The 16137-nt window shown below is 40.1% G+C and overlaps 1 protein-coding gene across 1 annotated transcript in view; it reads left to right on the top strand.

The window, feature by feature from the left end:
• Nucleotides 1-15359, top strand: part of ube2e2 (ubiquitin-conjugating enzyme E2E 2) — a 470591-nt gene extending 455232 nt beyond the window's left edge. Inside the window, exon 6 of the mRNA XM_028818175.2 lies at nucleotides 14633-15359. Coding sequence (XP_028674008.1) covers nucleotides 14633-14730 — 98 coding nt within the window. The 3' untranslated portion in view covers nucleotides 14731-15359. The remainder of the gene's footprint in view (nucleotides 1-14632) is intronic.
• The last annotated feature ends 778 nt before the right edge of the window (nucleotides 15360-16137 follow it).

Raw genomic sequence — 16137 nt, 5'->3', positions numbered from 1 at the left:
CTGATCACCGTCTTTAAAAGCCCTTTTCTTCTGGTTCAAAAGGCCCTTGATGTCACTTGTAATCCATGGCTTGTTGTTAGCATAGCAGCGTACAGTTCTTACTGGAACTACAATGTCCATACAGAAGTTGATGTAGTCAGTAGTGCAGTCAACAACCCCCTCAATGTTCTCACTATGTGATCCCTGCAGGATATCCCAGTCAGTAGTTCCAAAGCAGTCTCTCAGTGCCTGCTCTGCCTCAGGGGACCACTTCCTGAATGAGCGTGTGGTTGTAGGTAGCTCCCTCACTCTTGGTTTGTAGTGAGGCTAAAGCAGAACCAGGTTATGATCTGCTTTCCCAAGCGCAGGCAGCGGAGTGCTGCTGTATGTGTCCTTAACGTTTGCATAAATGAGTGTTACAATCCACATTCTGGGAGAAGGCAGGTATTGTCCAGCGTCAAAGTCTACAGCGATTAGCACAAGCGCCTCGGGGTGCTGTGTTTGTAGTTTAGCAACAGCGGCGTGAATGATGTCACACGCTATCTCCATGTCCACCCGAGGAAGGATGTAAACAATAACAACAATGACGTGTCCAAACTTTCTGGGCAAGTAATAGGGATGCAGACTTATGGCCAACAGTTCGATGTCCCTGCAGCAAGTGGAGATTTTGACGTTTACATGTCCAGTGTTGCACCACCTTGTAGTCACATAGAGAGCGAGTCCTCCTTCTTTCCGCTTCCCACAGGTATTTGTGTCTCTGTCCGCTCTAACTGTGCTAAACCCGGGTAGTTCCACGTTAGCATTTACACTTGAATTCCACTTGAGAACCTGCCACAGCGCTCTGTGCTTGCACACAGTGAATAGTGCTATGGAGAAATAAATGGAATTGAATTGAATTAGTACAGCACAGCGGTGCTATTGCAGTGCTTGAATACTGGCTTGATTCAATGAGAGCATCCATGTCCTCTCCCAATCTTCATGGGTTTCACCCTAAGATTCTGGTCTCCTGTCACCAGGTACATTTACTTTTTACTGGAAGACTGCACAGTGCTTTAAAAGAGCAGAATGTGCTAATTTAATTTGCAATTATTTAGACACCATATGTGAGAGCAAACACTTTACTGATTGACTGCTGTACATAATATAACAAATGTGCACAGTTTGTGTTAAATTTTACATTTTTATGAAGTCCTAAGAACAATATTTAGTATAGACAATGGTATGTTATAAGATAATGAATCTAGTGCTGGTGTTAAAATGATTCAGATCTCTCAAATGTGAAAACTTAATTGGAATGACCTTCACACAGCTCTTGTTCTCCTTTATCTTTCCATTGTGTAACTTGGATCGCTATCTAATGTGCTAATCCCAGTGCCACAACAGGGCTTCTTTTCTCAGTTTTAGTCACAGTTTACAAATGTAGTTGGGCAATGATTCAACCAGATGAATAAATGGATGAATGACTAGCCATTTTTGTTACTGTCCAAATCATTTTTATATGGCTTTGTTAATATTCTCAGACCTCACAAATTAGGTTAGAAACTAGTAACTCATGTGCTCATCATTTTACATTAAAAAGCAAATCCCACCATTTATAGATGGCATTATATTGCACATGCTATGTTCACAAATACAGTAACTGGCCTAAAGCAAAGTAACTGAGGGGTGGTATGTCAATCAGCTAAAAGGAAGAAGAGACTTCAGGGAAATGATTGGTTTGGGTTAGAGATGCTTAGGGTATATGTAGCAGCAGACCATGAAGAGGCCTGTTGTAATGGAGGTAGAAATGATGAGGCAACAATGGTGGCTAAAGAAGAGATTATAGTGCTGGTCAAGCACAGAAGAAAAATGGGTCTTTCTCCTAGAAGGGGCCCAAAATCATGAAAAGTGGTGCAAGATTTTTGGCTCTGTTACAATTCCTAGGATCTTATAATTCAAAATCAGTTTGCATTAAAACTCCGTAAGTCCAGTCACTTTTTAAAACTGTTATTTAGGGTGTCTGTAATGGCAAGCTGGTAAACATATAACATGAGTGGACACCCTCATGATGTCTCTACACACTCAAAATAATGACATGAAGATATAAGAAATGGTATGTTTATTATAAAAGAATATATATATGTATATACAGTATATATATATACACACACACACACACAGTGGAACCTCTGTTGTTGAACATAGTTCATTTCTAAAGGCTGTTCTAAAAACCGATTTATTTAAAAAACTGAAACCATTTACCAATAAGAACTAATGTAAAATGGGTTAATCTGCTCTCAAACCCCTGAGGATTGCTTATCTCAACAGCACTTCATGCATAAAGTCATATACAAAAACAATGAAAATGCATACAGTCTAAACACAAAAATAGATAAAATATAGGTGAAAATTTAACTTCACCTTACCTGTAGAGAGGTGTTCTTCAGCCCCATGGTGGCTTTAGGGCAGATGTCTACTTTTGTCGATGTGAGGTTTTGAGGGCCTAAATCAGCTGTAAACATCAAAAAAAAAACATGCCGTTATAGTAAAGGTAACTTCTCTTTGCTTGGAGGAATGTTAGACTTGTTGAATTGATGTCTAATTCCCTGCGTCTGCGTGAGTAGCGATGAGCAAACAACGCCAAGAATGGCACCAACATCTAGTGACAGAGCAACACGAATGCACAAAGTAAAATACTCAGTGGATGACTTTTTGCATAGATTTTATTATTTGAATTGGACTCTCCATCTTGTTGTACTCCAGTTTTGGTGCAAATGATCTAGAGATGGAGATCGAAAACGAAAGTGAGGTACTGGCATCAAGTAATCGCTCCCCAGCTGATCGTGGTGCTGAACATGTTTGTGTAGCTGATGCTCCTATGTTAGCAATCACCTGTGATGAATTCCACTTACAGTGATAAGAGGTACAAACCAGCTTGCGTTGGGCCACCGCAACCCCTATGGGCAGAAATGGCGAGCTGTGACAGTGCGGGTCGGCTCCACACTCTCTATTACACACAGGAGCCGACCTTCACCGTTGCATGAGCACGCAGCAAGAACAGCCAAAGAACAAGCAACAGATATTTTATGTTAGTTTATGTAGTTTACCTGTTTGGGAACCGGGATTCCATTTGAAAACTGGTGCATTTTTGTTTGGAAAATATGTTCAGGAATCAATTTGTTTGACATGAGAGTCGTTCAGCAACTAAGGTTCCAATGTTTCTGTGTGTGTGTTTGTGTATATATATACAGTATAATATATATATATATATATATATATATATATATATATATACACAGACAGTATATAAAATTTTAAGGATTGTCTGTGTGTCACGCAAAAACTCACAAACTTGAGCCTTGATCTCAGTCTTATACTGTGACATGTGTAACACTACCTATGACTTGGATATGTAGGAAACCTTGGCCACGAAATTAGGCTTTGGGTTCTTTTTATGGCAGGCAGCAACACGACTACATGCCATATGGCAAACAGTGATGCATTTGTGTTCTGTAGCTGACAGGAATACAACAACAGCACACACCACTTGACAAGAAAAGCACTGAGAAATGCGGTGTTGCTGACAGGAAATGAACCGTGGGGAGCTCCGGTGACAGTGAAGCGCATTGCAGAGGCCAGCTGATAATTTTCATTACAAGTATCAGTCATAGGCTCCGAGTACAAAAGAAAGGGACCATCAAGCACACGTTATGCCTATCAGAAAAAGAGCTGTGGTGACACTTGATGGCAGTGAAGGACATTGCAGAAGCCTTGGCACTAGGGTGCTATGTTTTGTGAGAGGCACATACACCATCTTTTGTTACTAGTACATAAATAAAACGAGATAAAACAAAATTGTTTGCCCCACTTGGTCTAGCACCCTTGTGTACATGGTGGAGTTGCACTCCTAACTTGTCCACCTTTCCAGTACCACCAAAGCTCTCTATCCGTTCTCACTTCCTAAATGACTCTCTTACAGATTTCAGCCTTTCATCAGTGAGTCTTTTCATCAATCATTTTGCCACCTCTAGACGCAAAAGCCCCCACCCTCAGTCAAATTTAAACTCTTTTCAGGGTTACCTGAATTCACTTCTAAGGCAAATACCAGATGAAAACTGGGGTCCCTGCATCCCTCAATTGCCTCAAAAGGGCTACATGTGTAAGTCTGCTCCCCTTCTACGCACTTCTTTAAGCCCACAGCACACATCAATTACTTTTCCATTGATGTTCAGTTGTAGCCTTTGTTTATGAAATCTCATCAAGTCGTGGTGCATGCCCATGACCACTAGTCATTTAGTGTGACAATCCCAGTGACTCATAGCAGACTCCAAGTCGTCATAATAAGATCAATCAAGTTTAACTCTCTTAAGCTGTTGGGTGTGTGGCTGTGTGTTCAAGAACTGACAACCAAAGATTTCTTAAGTGGAAACAGAATGCATACAAGGAAAGAAGAAAGATGGTAGTTTTGGACCATGCAAACAGAAGGAGGGCTTGTCTCTCCGGTGTTTTGTATTTGTCATACCACAGCAGAATGGAAAAAAGAAAAATAAATAGTGTGAGAACTCGCCATACTAGAAAAACATACATACAGCCACCAGCATTGTTAAGCAGCACATTATGTGGCAGTCAAAATGCAGTGAGATTGCAATATTTTGAAAATGTGAAACTGTGCTCTGAAGTCATAAGTGAGTCATGCAATCCTCCATAGATTTCTAACCATGTCATGTGATATCCTCAAGTTGACAAGATCCAGCAACTGTACTTGTTAAGTTTGACATGTTTTTTCACTGGAAATCATATAGAGCGCAGCAACATGGTCTCACTTGTCTTCACCAGGGCTAGTGTACCATCCCTGCTAGTCCTCCACAGTCTAAGCACACACCTAATGAGAGACCTTTTGACATGGGGATCTTGTGACTTCCAGCCAGCTCATTATGGCCTGTTTCTGGCTGTCTCTCTCTCTCACTTTCAGTATCTAGAGGCTGATGCAGTCCACGAATCTGCTAGATTATCTGCCCTGTAGCACTCCACTGTGTTGCCCCTAGTCCTAGTGCAGTGCATGACAGTATCTACTTCCACCTTGTGGCCCGTGACTTTCCATTGACATGCCGAGTTTCTCTTTCCCTGCAGATGTTTTACTTTTTGTGCAGGTCCTCCCTCTGCCCATTGCTGTGTAGTTGGTACCCTTCTCTCGCCAGCCTTCACAATGCAAACACTTGTATTAGTGGTGTACATTTGTAAAGCACTTTGATATCGGGAAGACTCTGCAAGTAAAACAAAATATAAAGTGCTAAGTACTACAGCTTAAGGTAAAAGGCAATTAACTAGCGTATGTAATATTGCACTAAAACTAATTAACTAAAAAGTTTTCAATTCTGTGTCCAACTGCTATGTTATTAATTAACTACTACAATGTCAGACCATGCTGCCAAAAATTGCTCTGCTTACCAAAAAATGTTGATTCCTTTTTTTATTTTGTGTTAATGAAACTGAAAAGCAGTAAATAATTCAGTTGAGAAGTACATGAATTTGCCAGTGATGTCATTAATTCCTCCAGAAATTACATTCTGCATTTTCACTTTCTGTGCTAGCAATGCCTCAATGTGCTGTATATAATCGTGTTGGCTGTTTAACAAACAAGGGCGCAAACCCTACATTTCTGAAGGTGATTTTTATCATTTTTCCATTGATGTTTCATTGATCTGGTTTCATACATCATTTAGCAGCACAAATGCTCCGAATGGATCTTCTAGTGCCTGACAGTAACCGCTAGGCCTTTTCATTGTCTCCATTAAATCGCATATCTCCTTCTAGCTTTTCACTAACACAGCGTGAGTAGAATGCCTGCCATAGGCCTTGTATGTAAATATCTATGAAGAGCTTAGCCTTGTTCAGTCACCCTGAAGCACGAGATTCATGGGAGTCCTCATTAGGAGGCAGAAAAGGAGAGCAGAATGTCAGTTAATTAACCCTCCGAGGCATTCATTATCATTCCCAGCACTGTAATCACACAGGATCAGGCCAACCTGTATTTGTTCATTTACATAACCAATGCACCAAGCTATTTCTTTTTCTTAGTTTTATCTTAATTGCTAATAACTGCTTAATTTCTCTTTTTATTGAGCTGGGCAACACCTTTAGGTTTCCTGCAAACAGTCAACCTTGATTGCACATCCACACGACTGTTTTCTGGTACAAAATATACAGTGGCTGCTTCATAATTTCCATATGGTGGATTTGTTAATATGTTTATGAGAGAGAAATGTATCAAATTAGTGCAGGCGTAATAGTATGTACTTTGTCATGGTAGTTTATTTATTTTGCACTGCTAATATTTGTTTGTTATTTCTTGACTTGACCGTGTAAGTGCGAAATGTTTCTTGGATTGAGACCAAGAGCAGCACAGCCTTTTAGAACAATGCACTGACTACACAGATAAGATATGCCAAGGTACCTTTTTTTTTTTTTTAACTCTGATATGGGCACCTTCATTTATAAGACTTACTGCTTAGTGTATTTTGCTATTTTAAAGGGACATTAATGAATACTTCCAAACACAATAAACCAAAGAAGTATCTCCTTCCTTTTGATTTTTAATCAAATCACAGGGAAGGAGATAATAAACACAAAGAGGTTCAAAAGCAGAAAATTAAAGCCTGGCTGCCCCATTAGGCCTACCTAAACACAGAACTTGGTCCCTGTTTATTACATGGGGTGCCTAGGACACTTTTCCACTTTTAATACTAAATACCGTCTTCCTTTCTTCCCCTAAAATCCATGCTTGTCTGCCTTATGACTGGAAGGTGCTTTTAAACTTTGGTCCTATCAGTGAATTTCTCCTGGGCACTTGCCCATTGGAGTGGTGAGAAGGAATCCACATATAAGTTAAGAAGTCTCCCTGCTGCCACCTACCAACCTGGGGTCCTCTTACCTTGTTTCTTCTTTGTCCTTTATTCATATCTGAGCCCCTGGAGAAGTTGTCTCTGGGGCTCCGTCCATTATATTGGGACATAACATCCCCTACCCAGGAGACCATTGTCTCCAGGAGTAAAGAATACATTAGGTAAGATGATTCGTGGTTTCTGTTAATTAAAATGAAGTTCTGTATTTTAATACATTCTTTTATATTCCCTGTGAACTGAAGTTTGGTTATGGGGTTTAAAAATTCACTATACAGTTGAGTTTAGATTCTAATTCTATGATGTTCAAAACATTGAGAAAAGTTCATTTTAGCATAGTATCTGTATGTGTGCCTGTCTGTTGAAAATCAAAAATGGTTTTCCTGTTTTAAAATTACAATTTTTGTTAGGAAATTATGCCCTTTCTTTACATTGTGTAGAGCACCTGGATGGCTACACCTCAGCAAAGATAAAACATGCTAAAACAAGCAGTTCGGAGATGTCTGCCCTGAATGCCAAGACCCATGTGCATTGAATAAATTTCCGAAAAAATTCTTCAAAGAAGTTGCATCGAGCTTGCCTTGCTACAGATTCCTGGCTAACGTTTTTGGTCCTGTTTGGTTGACTCTCTATCCCTATATCCTTCAAAAACAGTCTGACCTCTGTCTTACAATAACTAGTGTAAAAAATGTTTATTTTAACTGGAATTTATTTCAATATACATGTAAGCACACACAAGTGCCCACGCACACACACACTTACTCTCAAAGAAATTTATAAGTGAAGATGGTTTCAGATTACATACTGTTAATTTCCTGTTCATTTTACTCTGCATGTTTGTGTACATAATAAATATTACAAATGTTAATGTTACTTGATTCTATATTATTGTACAGGACAATCGCTTGTAAAGTTTTGTAAAATGTTTCATTAAGTAATTTCCTGCTGCATCACTAAAGTGCCGACATTTACACAGAAGGGTTGTGCGGACCAAGTGCCGGCATTTACCAAGCCACTGGAGATTGGTGATGCACTGCATGTCGATTGGACAGGAGAGGAGGAATTTACTCGGCACAAATGACAGTACTACTACTGTAGTGCCTGGTATCATGTCACACTGTCAATGCACTTACCACTAGGACATCTTGCATAATGTCAAGTTGTTTGTATTTGTCATCTCTACCAGCTCTCTGCTATAATTTAAACAGAAGGATAAAATGTTGTTTAATCATGCTGTATATCATAAGCAAAAAATGTACAGTATTTTCACTCAAGTTCTGCACTACTGATATAGAAAAATCTGCAGCATTTTTTTATAAAGTGCTTTTCTTCCCCATAAAAGATTACCCAAAGAAATAAAGAAAACAACTCTGCCCCTCAAGCAGGCCTACCTTACATTCCTGTGTTTTATTTCTTCTCCTTGTCCCCAAGTACAAGGGGTTAACTTGCCCATCTTAACACAATAGTGTTCTTTCGTCACCTTTTCACTTCAAATAAAGCATGTCCTGAGCCTGGCCACATGCCCTCTCCTGCAGTGACCCATTGACCCAGCTCACTTCTTCATAATAGGCTCATCGGCCTACTGATGTTTCCTCTTTTGTTCAGCCCTGCATGCTGCCCTATATTCAGGTCCTGCTGTGGAATCAGTACAGCAGCTCTCATAATTTGAAGTAAGGTTACTACCCCCTAGTGGCAACCTGCGGTCCATACTTGTTCCTATTGGGATTCTCCCCTCACCAGTTGTGGCCCATTGTTAGACCTTTTCATTTTCCCAGTAGATCTCCATGGATGGCCTGATAGCCTTTTTAATTAGTCATGTTTTTGATTTCATAGCATTCTTTTCTGCATAGCTGCCATGTTCCTTTTTCTTTAGTCCTACCACTCAGAGACATGTTAGTGAAATGTATGTGCAATCAGGAGATAGAGAGTCCAGAGCCATGTGCAACACCAGGGGAATCAAAGGTATACACTTGTAAGTGTGTGTTGTGGCAGCAGACCCAGAAAGTGTTAGCCATAATCAGGGTCCAAAATGTTTCTGCTCATATGGTTTTATGTGACTGGAGTTCTTAAGAAATGTATGCACCACCAGCCACCACCTTATTGTTGACAAAGTCTTTTTGTTTTCCTTTGAAGGAAACATTTCAGTGAAATGACTGCGTCTTCCTGTGCAAGAATCCATTCCAGCCAGAGTGCACCGGCTTTAATTCAAAGAAGCCACTAAAGACTTGTGATCGTAGCTGACATCTCTAGTGTTAACATGAAATGATTATTTTTCATTTCATTTTTCAAAGTTTGAATCAGTAGGAGTCTAATTTCAATATGGTGATTTCTTTTTAGTGATTAGCAGCTTGAGTAGGAGTGTAAAGCGGGAGGTGATGTGTTTCATTAGGATGAAGGTTCATCTTACACAGTGGAGCTGTGCTTAATGCAGAAACTCACAAGGTACAGTATACTCGTTCGCATGTAGCAGCTTCAGGCGAGGGTGCAGAGTTAGTTTTGGCTTTATATTTATTCTCAGGTATAAAACTGAATCAGAATCAGCACTTATGACTAAATGGCAATAAAAATTAACAAGTGCCTCCAGCAAAGAGCAATGGCTCCATGAACTAACAACTTCAATGCTTGAGAATGCAATATGGAAAGGTTGTTTCACTTATAGTGCCACCTCAAAGCAACAAGGCATCAAAGTAGCAACAACAACAAAAAGTAATCATGACACAACCATTTTATGCTCGCCTTGTGTTAAAGAATGTTTCATTGTACAATTTACATCAGGCTATGTAGGGAGACTCCCAATAAAAGTCAGCAGAAACACAGCAGTTATTGGAGGTGTTCTTGCTGCTCCGGCCTTTATCCTTTCCTTGGGTCTCATTTATAAAATGATTTGTGGATTCCAGCATGAAAATATGTGTACGCCAAAAAAAACAGGAAAATCCATCCATCCATTTTTCAACCCACTGAATCCAAACACAGGGTCATGGGGGTCTGCTGGAGCCAATCCCAGCCAACACAGGGCGTAAGGCAGGGAACCAATCCCGGGCAGGGCGCCAACCCACCGCAGGACACACACGCTCACCCACACACCAAGCACACACTAGGGCCAATTTAGGATCGCCAATCGACCTAACCTGCATCTCTTTGGACTATGGGTGGAAACCGGAGCACCCGGAGGAAACCCACACAGACACAGGGAGAACATGCAAACTCCACGCAGGGAGGTCCCGGCAAGCGATCCCGGGTCTCCTTACTGTGAGGCAGCAGCACTACCATTGAGCCACTGTGCCGCCCAACAGGAAAATGCATATGGCAAAAAAGCACATTTATAAAACCTGGAGTGTGTATATTTCTACACATTTTTACCTTTATAAATCACAATCATTTTGTAAATCTGCGTAGGTGAACATGCCTTGGACCCTCGTGGTTTCCGCCTTGAAACATCCACATATGGAGCACACATAACCTCATACATATGTAATCACGATGATGCAGAACTTCATTGGCTCGTAGTGCAGCCTCCCACCTGATGCATCAAGACCCTGCCAAGAGTATCTGGCTGCACTCTGCAACTTCATACACAAAATCATGTACTGTATTATAGCGCCTCTACTCTGTGTTCTGGGGGTCGTGGAAAGGTGTCTGGTTCTGGTGCCTGAACGGGTAGCTGCTATTACCTGGCACATGTAATGACATGATTGCTGTTACAATGACTAGTACAGCCCATATAAAAAGCTAAGGGTTCCACCAGTTACCTTACCAACAAGCCAGCTACCACGTCCAGCACCATCACATCTGCCAAAGCTACTTTACCTCAAAATGAATGAATTATGGGTTGATCCAGACCACAACGTTTTGTCAGTCCCATTTTGGCATCACAGATTACTTGTGCATTATTGGAATGTCACTTCTTACAGTTAACAAAAGCAGTTTCATTCTTGTTTGGTGCCCTTATTGCTTTATGAGTGTAGTCAATTGCTCCAATTACGTTAGGAGAGCTGGGTACTGCTGAAAATTGCCTTATTATGTAGGAAAAAACGTTTTATGTTTTATTTATGTACACCCACATCCTAGAGAAACTGGATATAGCACTTCACTAATCAGTAATGGCTTCCAGCATTACAAGCATGACCCAGTGAAGCTTGGCTGAGATATTCCTAACCTGTCAGCCAGTTCCCTGAGAAGTGACAACAAGTAGCTGATACAAACTGACAAAAAAAACTTCTTCAGTGCAAATACAGAGCGTTGGCCCTCCTAAGAGGACGCTAAATTCAGTCTGTACATCATGTTCATCACATTTTGAGATTCAGTATGTTTGTCTAATAGCAGCTCATTGATATGATTTATTATGCGTGCAAGTTATGACTTAGCTAGTTTGGCTGCATTTCCCTACCAGACCGAGGGTGTTGTCATTTCAGTTTCTCAGAAATGTTGAATACTGGAAGGTCAGAGTTGCCATAAATGTGCAAATGTTCTCCCTGTTTCTTTTATAAATTTTGACTTCTGTGTGGAACGTAGCATTCGCACAATTAGAGCCTCTTTTTGTGTAGTTTTATAAATCTGACCCCAGGTGCTGTCAGACCCTGCGGACGTTTACAGGGTGGAAAGCTGAAGAGGGATGCAATTCAGAAGTCCCCGGATTGAACAAGTCAGCAGCTGTAGTGCTTTAGGATGTCTAGAGTTTAGTGGTTGTGGGGTGTCACTTGCAACATCTTTTAACAAATTTAAGATTATATTGTTCGTGACAAGCCAGTGAATGTTTTACTATAATCTTCAGCCGCCACTGTCCTCATTTTAGCAATCTCTTGGAAAAGAGAGCTACCTCAGCATTTTCTCATTGAATATGTAGATCAGAGTGACATATTTAATATTGGTTGATCTTCATGGTAGCTAAATTCTGGTTTATCCAGTTTTGCTCAAAAAGAGGGAGACTAATAAAAGGAGAAGATTAAGCAACAGTTGAAGGTAAAAGTAAAGAAAAAGTCAGAAAGAGGAACAGGAAAGGCCAGTAGCTCCAGCGATGGTTGCACGGATACTGATGGATGGCAGTGTGAGCCTAAGAATGTTGACCACACTGTCAGTGTTTCTGGCAGCTGAGTAGACCCAGTGGTTGAGCAGAGGAGACGGCTTTGAGGGGGACGCACTGGGGGCTCAAGCGCTCGAGGAATGAAAAAAAAATAGTTCTGACTGTTACTGTTGATTTTAACTTTATTTATGTATGGACACTGTTTAATGGAGTATTTTTTTATTAAGAAGACTTTACACCACACTTTTTTTGGGACACCACTTCAATAAACTGTACTACACACTTGTGCACCACTCTTGTTGTTTCTGTGTCATCTTTGCAGTAGTCTACTCCAGTCATGACTGTCAATGACCAACGACCTAAAAGACACCAAGGCAGTATGCACTTTGTAAGAGAATACAGATTTCCCTTCAAAATGACCTGCTTCTGCTTTCCGGTGGCAAACTGGTGAAATGGTTCACAACACACAGTTACCTTTATATGGATGATGAAAGAGCCATCCAAGTGTGCACCTAAAGTGGCTGTTCTATCTGGTGCTGGTTAGAAGTACAAGGTGATATGGCTTCTGTTTGCGTATCTGTATATGATGTGATTTGTCTGCTTACCCTAAGTGATAGCATTCTACATAGTTAATTTATCGTATATTGCATAGCACCAGAGTAAGAGTTCAGCTAATGTGGGAGCACTAAAGGGACCCCCTGACTATCATGGGATATTTTTCACACTGTGTGGCCCCGAGCAAGTCACTTAACCTGCTTGTGCTCATATCATAAAACAGATGTAGACTACTGCAGCTTCTAGAATCTCAGATGGGTCACCAACTGTGTGGCACTGGTACATTTTCCCTTTAGTTTTCAATCTCCTACTGTTAGAATTTTAGGAATTTTAAAATGTACAGAATGTGCTTCTTCATTTAGTTTTTTTTTTTTGTTTTAACTTTGTGTTCTTTTAAGAGTGCTGTTAAATTCTTGCTAGTCTAAAGTACAATGTTCCTGGTTTGAGTGTTGGGCTTTGGTGATTTGGTTGATTTCTTTCCTGGTGTTGATTTCGACCTGTTTAAGAATCAAGAAAAAAATGATCTCCTGGTCTTTGAGATTTGTGTATTTCAGTATGTCCTCTCTCAAGGCACAACACATGCTACATCAAAGAGACATATGCATTGTTAATTATTAACTTTAAATTGGGCATGTGTGAGTGAATTGGGCATGTGTGTGAGAAAGTGTCTTGTGATGAACTGGCACCATACTGTATATGCAGGTTTGTTTTCATCTCAGCACTCCATGATGCTGAATTAGACTCCACCCCCACAACCCTGCCCACAAAAACTCTGCACTGGATAAGCTATTGAAAGTGGTTGTGTGGACTGATGTGTGTGAGGAATGGCCAGGAGCCTGGGAAGGACAAGGGGAGACAGCATTCACAGGGCATTTTCTTCTGCGGAATACTAGGCGGCAGCCCCCCTGGGTTGTAGCAGTGCCATGGATTCCCACAGGGCATCATGTGACTTGGGCTTTGTCCACTCAGCCCTGTTGGGTTCAGTGGGTGTCGACAGGGGGTGCTGCAGGGCTCCAGATTCACCCAGAAGTGCTCCTGGGCTAAGCCTTTCAGACACCGGATGTACTTATTGGGATAATATAAAAAAACTGCCTGCCATAGCTCAGGGAGCCAGAGTCAGGAGGAAGGAGGACAAAGCTTGCTGGAAGGAGTGGAGGAGGCAGAGACAAAAAGGAAGAAGACAGAGAATTACAGATGGAAGACGAAGAGTATTCCTGTATGCTGCTTTGTGACTGTGCTGTGGGAAATTCTTCTTGGGGAAGAGTTTCCTGAAATAAATTATCTTCTACGTTTTATACTTGTGTCTGAGCCTTTGTGTCGGTTGTTTGGGGAACTAGAGCACCCCTTGATGTCCACATGTGCCATACCTGTAAGTGGCTTTGGGATAGTATGCGTCATGAAAATATGCAATATACAATCCATCCTTTTCATCAAATCCTTCATTTTGTAGAGTCTTATCATTTTTTTCATTTGTCTTATCAGTGTGAATGAAAATGTCAGTAATCTATGATAGCGGTTAGATTATAATATACATGAAAATGCATGTTTTCTTTAATTTTAAATGTAAAAAACGGCAAACACTGTCCTCAGTGGCTAACAAAATGAAACACTGAAAATAATAGCAGTACCTTGTACATTTTTATCAGATGTTTTCACTACATTTTTTTTTTTACTGTGATTATTTTTTCAGTATTGAAAACCTCAAGAAACTGCTTTGGTTGAGCTTGTTTTTCATTCTTTCCATAACCCAGGCTTTTTAGTTGTGTTACTGTATATCTAGTTTTGTAAGTTTCAGACTTGCAACACTTGCGTGACCACTTTAACAGTAGTTGGGAGTCCCCTAAAATTCAGCTTTGTGATTTAGTTAATGACACAACATAACGGTGTGACAATGTGATTATGGAAATGTCAGGGGAATTCTGTGTTTGTTGGGCTCATTTTGAAGGTTTATACTGAATATAATGATTTCCCTTTTGCAGAGTGAATGAATCTATGTAAGTGTGGCTTAGTGTTTCTTTTACACTTGGATGAAGCTGTTCTTGACACTTGAGAGTACATTGTAATGTGTTCTTTTAATATCTTCACACGTCATTATTAAGGATATGTTTTCATGCAAGTAAAAATGACACAAATGACATTTGAGTAAATATTGAATTTCTGAATTGCTAACTTGGCCTTGCTTTCTTGTTCTTTCTTCCAGCTGATCCTCTCGTCGGAAGCATTGCCACACAGTACCTGACCAACAGAGCCGAACATGACAGAATAGCCAGACAGTGGACCAAGAGATATGCCACATAAGTAACAACCCTGTCCTTAATTTGTAAAAGCACATTCACAAAGTGCAACCATAGGCCATCCCCTTCCCTTGTACCCTTTGTTTACCTTTTTGTGGAAAAAATATGTTCCTCGCTGACTTGAAAGCTTCTTTTTTATACAAAGAGTAGACATGAACTTTTGTTTTCAGATTTATTGTAATAGAAGAAAGCTTTATCCTTATCCAGCAATGTTATATCTGTGTTCTTTTCCCTTTAAGCAATCCCAGGAACAAAAGCAGATAAAATCTCGATTCAGTGTAGTGTTTAGAATTACGTTTTTGTACCTTTGTCATGTATGGTGTGTGCATGTTGCCAGGATGGAGGTTTACATTAAGGAGAAATCATGAATCATGAATCACTATGCATCACACATATTGTGCTCATTATTTGTCATTTGTTTTCTTTGTTTATGTTCATTTGTTACATTTTCATTTTTTGTTTTAATTTTTTTTTAAGTTTTTTAGATGCAGATTAAGGAATTAATCTATTTTGAAGATCTGTATCAAAAGTGCTTGTAAATTTACTAGTAATCTGCCACTACTGATTGTGGATCGGTTTGATGTACACTTGTATCATTAAAACACTTAATAAAACACTGTGGCTGAAAAGAAAGCTCGAGCAAACTGGTTGTGCTATCAGCTCAAGACCACCGCCATTCACTTGGTTACCGTACACCGCCTTCCCAAAGACAACAAATTATTTCAGTTTAGTACTTTTTTTTAGTAAGCTGAGGTTTACCACTTGCTTACATCACTTCCTTTTTGAGCACATGCTCTTCATTTTTTCTCAGTCCAGCAGCCTTAACATAGTGGACTTAAGAACGGCTCAGTCTGCTGAGTGAAGATTTTTATGAGGCCAACATCTCGAATAGTGCATGTTTTCTGGAGGACTGTATATTTTCAGCCTTGAAGAGTTTGTTCTTGAACTTGTTGGCTTTTTTCTCCTTTTTTGTCAATTCTAATTTGCCTTTGTGTTGAGTGTGACTATGGAAGTGTGCCTGATGGGTCACTGACACAGCGTCCACTGTTAATCCTGCCTGGATGGTCCATATGACCCTGTGATGTCTTTCAGTAGAGACTTATCCATACAAAGGTCTTAGGGTGCCACTGGCCCCACTAGAACCAACATGTACAATGCACTGTGAAATGCAGATAACATCCATTTGCAACTTCATGTTTTAAATGAAGTAGTCCTGTTTGCATTTCTTTGAAGAGTAAAGGCTGTCCTTCATGTTGAAACTGTGGAATTTGAACATAAAGTCCCTATTCATAAACTGTGTTCAGGTTTTCACTCCTAAAATGCCAAGTAAATCAAGTAATATAAATCAATCTTTTTTCTGTGCAGTACATACAATTTGCAAGATAGCACACATATACTGTATATACAAATA

The sequence above is a fragment of the Erpetoichthys calabaricus genome, chromosome 13, assembly GCF_900747795.2.
Source record: "Erpetoichthys calabaricus chromosome 13, fErpCal1.3, whole genome shotgun sequence".
Taxonomy (NCBI): domain Eukaryota; kingdom Metazoa; phylum Chordata; class Cladistia; order Polypteriformes; family Polypteridae; genus Erpetoichthys; species Erpetoichthys calabaricus.
Note: the sequence above shows the minus strand (reverse complement) of the source record. Positions and strands in the feature narration are given on the sequence as shown.